The 7,416-nt window shown below is 37.7% G+C and overlaps 1 protein-coding gene across 2 annotated transcripts in view; it reads right to left on the reverse strand.

Moving 5' to 3' along the window:
• Positions 1-1,029: 1,029 nt before the first annotated feature.
• LOC149390563 (uncharacterized) overlaps positions 1,030-7,416 on the reverse strand; it is an 18,115-nt gene continuing 11,728 nt past the window's right edge. For both annotated transcript variants that reach the window (XM_089619627.1, XM_089619626.1), the window contains exons 13-15: positions 6,435-6,551; positions 5,760-5,886; positions 1,030-1,374 (exon numbers count right to left, since the gene is read on the reverse strand). In XM_089619627.1, coding sequence (XP_089475753.1) covers positions 1,126-1,374; positions 5,760-5,886; positions 6,435-6,551 — 493 coding nt within the window. In that variant the 3' untranslated portion in view covers positions 1,030-1,125. The remainder of the gene's footprint in view (positions 1,375-5,759; positions 5,887-6,434; positions 6,552-7,416) is intronic.

Raw genomic sequence — 7,416 nt, forward strand, 5'->3', positions numbered from 1 at the left:
GGCTGACTCCAAGCGTGATAAGTCCAAGTACTGCGCATTTCATAAAGACCATAGCCACTTGACCTTCACATGTAGGAGACTAAAGAGCCAAATCGATGACCTCATCCAAGGGGAAGAGCTGAAGCGATTTATTTTGCCGATGGTGGACAAACACTAGAGCCTCGCCAATTCAGCAAGGAGTTTATTGCCAACCACGTTATTGAGATAATATCTACTACACTCGTCGATACTTTAGGTCCCAAGTGACCTAAGCGCTCCAATGGTAGCTTGTGTGACACTGATCTTTTGTGGTTACGGCTCCATCTACTTTACGATAATGCTTCTGGTCATGGGCGACCTAAGCGATTGTGTTTATGGTCTTTGACTTAAGTGATCGTTTCTACATTTCGTAGATTCTTCTCCTCCTTGTGTCATTCCCAAAATAAAACAAAAAATTCCTCTCTCTACACTTAGAAACGAGATGAGGACCTTGACAAACATACTAATTTAGAGTGTTGGAGAGCGCGTGGGGGGATAACCCTTTGCGCCCCTTTAACTCATTTTCTTCTACGTATTTCATGTGAGGAGGATCTGAAATCCTTTTCCAATAAGTAAAAAGACCACGATACCTGGAAGGATATCACTTTTAGCTCATGCGAGGCCACAAAATCTGGTCCCGAGTCTTTCCATGTTACATTTATATATTGATTTAAAATTGAGCATTAATAAACACCAGAGACACGAGTGGACGATGAGAAGAAGTGTGGATTGCGATCCCAAATTTTGAAATTGGACCTGCAATTTTTAATATATGTGATCCGATCAAGCACAATTGGAAATTGTTTAAAGTGGACCTACGATTTTAAGAATCGGTGATCCGATCCGATTTGTAGTTTTCCGGATTTTTTATACAATGTTGAGTAAGAATATATATATATATGTATGTATGTATATATATATATATATATATATATGTATGTATGTATGTATACACACAATTTCTGTAATATGCAAAAAAAATATAAAAAGAAGCTTCGAACAATGTCCACAAAGAAAATGTCTAAAAACGTATTTGATTTTAAATACACAAGAATATTTGTGTTCACTTTGTGAGTTAATTTTATATTAAGTAATAAAACCTTGCTTTTAACACGAAATTTTATTATGGGGGGCTTCTAAACGGATATAATCATACATGACACCTTGCAATGGGTTCGTACACATTGCTTGTGTTAGAAATATTTTGTTGTCTCCTTCATTGAGCATTGATCCTGGAACTTCGATGTTAAATAGTCGGTATAGCCCATGAACTCCGTGCCTTGCGATCGCGTTGTCGTGTCCAATAATTCCAGTTGTAAATACGGTTGTCTCGGTTTTCGGATCATTGATGCGAACCTGTATTATTTTGTTTTTTTTAGTAAAAAGTGGATTAAATGGGGAAAAAAGTGGTTTATAATAACAGTTTAGTTAAGAGAGTTCTAAACATGATTATTTCTATTGAATTATTTCATATGGTCAATTTATGATTTCAATCTAGCTAAGACAAATCTTAGTAGGGTTTAAGTAAGAATATAAGTTTTGTAGAGAAAAATTAAATTAATAACATATAAGCTTATATTATAAGCTTATATCTATTTGGTCAATGACAATTTAAGTAAAAATATCTAATTAAATGTAATTTAGCAGTTATATAATAAAGATAAATGAACATCATATTTAACCTTTTTTTCATATAGTCAACGATTTTAACTATGTAGCATAGTAGCTATTGTTAATGCGATTTCTCAGATAATATTCACGAGACAGGTGTTAGTGGTGAAAGTTTGCGACATGTATCGATCTTAGGTTGCTAGTGTGGAATTTCTTACAGTTTCTGAAAGGATCGTAATTGATTAGTTGTGTTACAACCGCAATGGAGGCCCTAAAAAATTGAGGTGGACGGTGTGATTCGCCGTGTTCTTCCCTGTAACTGGAAGAGAAGATACGAATGGTGATATATAATGAAATGTTCCTCTTATTAAGCGAAGAATATGATAATTAGATTTCTCAAACTCTTGGACACTTCTTTAGAGAGAATTTAATTTGCCATAATTTTAGTATTTGTTTGTGAAAAAAATATGTTCGAGAGAGAATATTTCTTCTTCACTTCTAGAGAGAAAGGAAGTAGATCATCACTCTTTATGCTTTGAGATGAGAGAGTTTTATTGAGAGTTTGAGAGAAAAAAAATAAGAGTTTAGAATTGAGAGAATTTTGAGTTGAAATCACTTTTTTGAGTTGAAAATGACTTACCTTCTAGTTTGTGTATGTGAGGTTTTATAGAATATTAAAAGCATGGTGCGTGGCGCTTGGTGCGCGGTGCTTGGCGCTAGGCACGTGAAGCATGGCCGTGTGCCATAATGCAATAGCTTGCAAACATGTTTACAAGCCCTCGATTTTGGTCAAACATATTTTCGGCCCGTTTGACCGAGTTATCCTTTTGCATTGTGACATCGTTTTTTGCAATTGAGGTGTCGTTTTTATCACCCAAAAATGAGGGTATAACATTAACCCCCAGTTTCGCGTGCGACTTTCCGTGCGGGAAACTTTGTAGCCTTATCGGCGCTCTTTCATTGTCTTTTGGTTAATCCGTATCCGGACCTTCGAAGTGCTCGTCTAGACCGCAAAGAGTCTGGCTTAAGCCATTCGGAGTCGTGCTCGTCCGGACCACAATGGGTATACTTCAAGCCTTGAAGGGTTGTGCTCGTAACCACGAGGGGTCTGACTTTTGCGTCTCAGGGTCGTGCTCGTCCGGATCACGATGGGTATGACTTTGAGCTTTTTGGCTTGCTCGTTCAGACTATGAAGGGTTTGACTTTAAGTTTTTTAAGCTTTGCTCGTCTAGACTACAAGGGGTCTAACTTTGAGCTTTTTGGAGTCTCACTCGTCCGGACCACGACGGGTCTGACTTTGAGCTTTTTGGAGCCGTGCTCGTCCGGACCATGAGAGGTCAGATTTTGAGCTTTTTGGCTTCCTCGTCCGGACCGTGAAGGATCTATCTTTGAGTTGTCTCCGAATCGTTGAAGTTATGGCCTTTGTTTTTTTCAAGGCGAGATCTTACTCGACCTTCTTTCAGGTTTAGGTGAAATTTACTCCGAGTAGCGCAACAGCCTTAACCGCTAGCGGTCGGGGACAATCTCTCTTTAGGCTAAGCACGCTCATACCTCTTAGGGCCGCGGCTTCGCCTTTCTTTGGATTGTCTTACGGCGCTATGGGTGCAGGGTGTTACGCTACTTGATGATGATTTCAACCAAGCCATTAGAAGTCGAGAATCGGGCGACATAGAACTACGGGGGTAGAGATTTTCGAAGCCGCATGATCCATGCAACTCTGGACCGAATCCTACTTGGTCTTCTTCGGGTTTAGGAGAAACTTACTCCAAGTAGCGCAACAGCCTTAACCGTTTGCGGTTGGGGACAATCTCGATTTTATGCTAAGCACATTCATACCTCTTGGGCTCGAGGCTTCGCATATCTTTCGATCCTCCTGCAACGCTTTTGGGTATCAGGTAATTATTCTACTTGGTGATGATTTCAACTAAGCCATCTAAAGTCAGAGATTGGGCAACCCAAAACAATTGAGGTTAGGTTCTTCGGAGCCACAAAGGCTGTGCAACTTGATCGCGGGGATCGAGCGATCCAGAACCACGGGGTTAGGATTTTTAGAGCCACGGAGACTGTACAACTCGATCGCATGAGATGAGTGACCCTAACCCACGGGGGTTAGGATTTTTGGAGCCACGGGGCCACGGGACCTTAAGTGACATGGCCACGGGGGATCGAGCAACCCGTAACCACGGGGGTTGGGATTTTTTGGAGCCACGGGGGCCATGCGACTCAATCGCGGAGGTTGAGCGACGCATAACCATGGCGATTGGGATTTTCTGAACCGCGGGAGCTTGGTAGAATTGAGTGACAAGAGTCATGAGGCCTAGGTGGCGTTGAGTGACAAAGGTCACAAGCTAACGAGCATTGAGTGACAAGGGTCACAAGATGATTCGAGCAACATGGGTCACGAGGCCGCAGAGGCGATGTGCGACATATGTTGCAGGATGTTTTGAGTGACACGTGTCGCAAAGGCTAAAGAGGCATTGAGCGACAAGGATCCTGGACCAAGTGTGGCATTTTCTTGTGGAGCCTCTTGCACTTGGTTCCGTCGAGTTTGGATTTGAGCTCGTGCATTGAGTGCCATGCTCTACGCTCGTTGAGGGGGCATTCTTTTCAGAGAAAAATGTGTGGCTGGACATCTTGCAGGAGATCTCATTGCCTGGTCTTGAGGTCTTTGGTGGAAGGGTCCTCCAATATTTATACTTTTTTTTTTGCGGAGGAGTCTTCTGGTTCTGATGATTTATGAGAGGAACCCCCGATTCTGATGCTTTGGTGGAGTAGTCTTCCAGTCTTGGGACTTGTGGCAGAGGAGTCTTCTGGTTTTTATGATTTGGCGGAGGTCTCTTGGTCTTGAAATGAGAATAAATATTACCACATAGGGAGACTTGTAACATTCTCACAAGAAGAGGCTTGTTACGGTCCCGCACTTGTGATGATCACATGGGGGAAGTCTTGTGATAGTCCCACATAGGGGAGTTTTTTGTGGTCCCGTAGATGGAGTCTTGTGATGGTCCCGCGGAGAAAGGTGGATTTGCTAATGGAGAACTCGTGGTTGTTTTTGAGTACTCATCCTTCTAGTGCCAAAATGTTAATGCGATTACTCGGATAACATTCACGAGACACGTGTCGATGGTGCGAGCTTGCGACGTGTATCGATTTTAGGGTGCGAGTGTCGAATTTCGTACGGTTTCCGAAAGGATCGTAATGGAGAGAAGATATCTAATAGGGTTACGACTGCCAATGAAGGCCCTAGAAAATCGAAGTGGGCGGTGTGATTCATCGTGTTCTTCACTGTAGCTAGAAGAGAAGATACAAAAGGTGATATATAATGAAATGTTCCTCTTATTAAGCGAAGAACATGAAAATTAGATTTTTCAAGCTCTTAGACACTTCTTTAGAAAGAATGTAATCTGGCATAATTTTAGTCTTTCTTTGTGAAAGAAAATACGATAGTGAGGAATATTTCTAATTCAATTCTAGAGAGAAAAGAAGTAGATCATCCCTCCTTGTGCTTTGAGGTGAGAGAGTTTTATTGAGAGTTTGAGAGAAAAAAAAATAAGAGTTAAGAGTTGAGAGAATTTTGAGTTGAAATCACTTTTCTGAGTTGAAAATGACTTACCTTCTAATTTGTATGAGTGAGTTATTTATAAGATATCGAAAGCATGTCGATTGACGCTTGGCGTTTGGCGCTTGACACGTGAAGCAGGGCATGCGAAGCAGGGCCGCGTGCCGTCATAAAAAAACTTGGAAGCATGTTTACAGGCTCTCGGTTTCGGTCAAACATATTTTCAGTCTGTTTGACTGAGTTATCTTTTTTGCATTGTGACGTCGTTTTTATAATTGAGGCGTTGTTTTTATCAAAAGAAAAACCACGGTATAATAGCTATTTGAGTACGCTTTTTTGGACGTATTAATTGCAGTAGTACAAAAAGTTATTTAGCTTTTCACAAAAAAAAAAAAAAATAATAATAATTATTTAGCTATTATTCGAGAAATGTGAACTGTTATCCAAGTGATGGCTTAATTTTAATTAAATTAAAGGACAGTTAACTGTCATGCAAACATAATTACCTGATGGTACGCTATTTCATTATCTACGTACTATAAATAAAAGCACGATCAAATACAACTTGTACCTGTAGTTCCGACTGATTAGCTGTGGCAAGAGCTATCCGCAGCATAAAAGTTCCACCAGGATTGGCTTTATCAAGACTGAAATTGATCTGCCAAGTTGTGCTTTGATACGCGCCATCCTCTTTTTTCCTTAAAACACCGCAAAATCAACAAAATAAAGAAAACAAACTAATGCTTCCTTGGATAAAATTAGAAAGAGGAAAAAACACACTAGGAATATCCATATAAAATGGGGAACACAATGAAGGAAATATATCTTGGAATTCCTCCGTTTCCGTTTCTCAAAAATTCTGTGATTCGAAAACATTAAATAATTTTGATGATTCATTCACATTTTTCTTCAATTTTAATTTCGAATGTAACATTTTATTATTTTCTCATTCATAATTAAAATAGAATTACGAAGATATAAGAAAATAGATATTGAAAATCGAAAAAAATATATATAGGGAATGTTTGGGGTTTGGAATTAAAATTATAACTGAAAAGGATAATATATTCCTGATAGTCTTCACAGTTTTACGATATAGGATTTTCTCAAGTTGTTACTGGGTCGACCCCAAAACTATAATTTATCTCGTGATCTTGATAATATGATACATATTGAAAGAAAGAAGGGAATACAAAACGACAGTATAAAACCTAATTATTATTTTTTTGGGAAAGTTAAAATGAACCTGTTTACTTGAGCAAAGAACCAATCTTTAGCATAGTCATTGACACCAACTTTGTATATCAAATCTCCATCCGGATACAACTCTGCGTATCTTTCCCATAATCCGTACTGTCTAAACCTGATCGTATATACATCAATATATATATATATATATATATATATGATTAATAATATCATACTAAACATTAAAATGTATAATATAATATACTAGATATATGCGCTCTGAAGTACCCATCTTAATAAGATTATCACAGAAGGGAAACATTTTAGTTTACGAATGCTTCAGGTGTATATATATGGATATCTTCAAGTTGAATCTGATCATTTTGTTCAAAGCAATAGTTTAGGCTTTTTGGAAATTAATATAATCTTTTTAGAAGTTTTTTTCTTTGTAGGAAATTATTAATTATTTGTGTTATCTATGAAAATGGTTTACTTTATGATTATTTACCAAAAAAATATATTATTCTGACCAGAATTACTAGTTTTCGAGACAGTTTTGGGTACTTTATATACCTAATCTAGCGTTATGTTGAAGGCTTTCAAAGTGATGTGAACATGAAACACAAAAAAAAAAAACAAGTATTCGAGTTTCAACTAGTCAATTTTCATTTTAATTATTTAGTTCAAGTTTAATTTATTTAAAAGAAATAGTCCAACAGAACGAAGTAAATTAATTAACTTAATCAGATTAATTAGTTTACTTTGGCTTAAAAGCTATTTTCCAAAGTAAGTTAAATTAACTCGATCAATTAATTAATTTACTTCGGCCTGATGGATTAATTTCTTAATAAAATGAAATTTTTGTTATTTTTTAAAAAGATAGTGAGTTATTAAGCTACTAACCTAATTGTCCCATCAAAGATGTAATTATTCCCCTTAAAAATATGGGTGATTCAAACTATATCTTAAGATTATATTCTATGCAAAAGATATCAAATATTTAATTCCAATATAGTTTGCAGTTGTGCAGTAATTAAGAC

The sequence above is a fragment of the Urtica dioica genome, chromosome 7, assembly GCF_054948205.1.
Source record: "Urtica dioica subsp. dioica isolate 48M chromosome 7, U.dioica_male_clone48M_v1_H2, whole genome shotgun sequence".
NCBI lineage: Eukaryota > Viridiplantae > Streptophyta > Magnoliopsida > Rosales > Urticaceae > Urtica > Urtica dioica.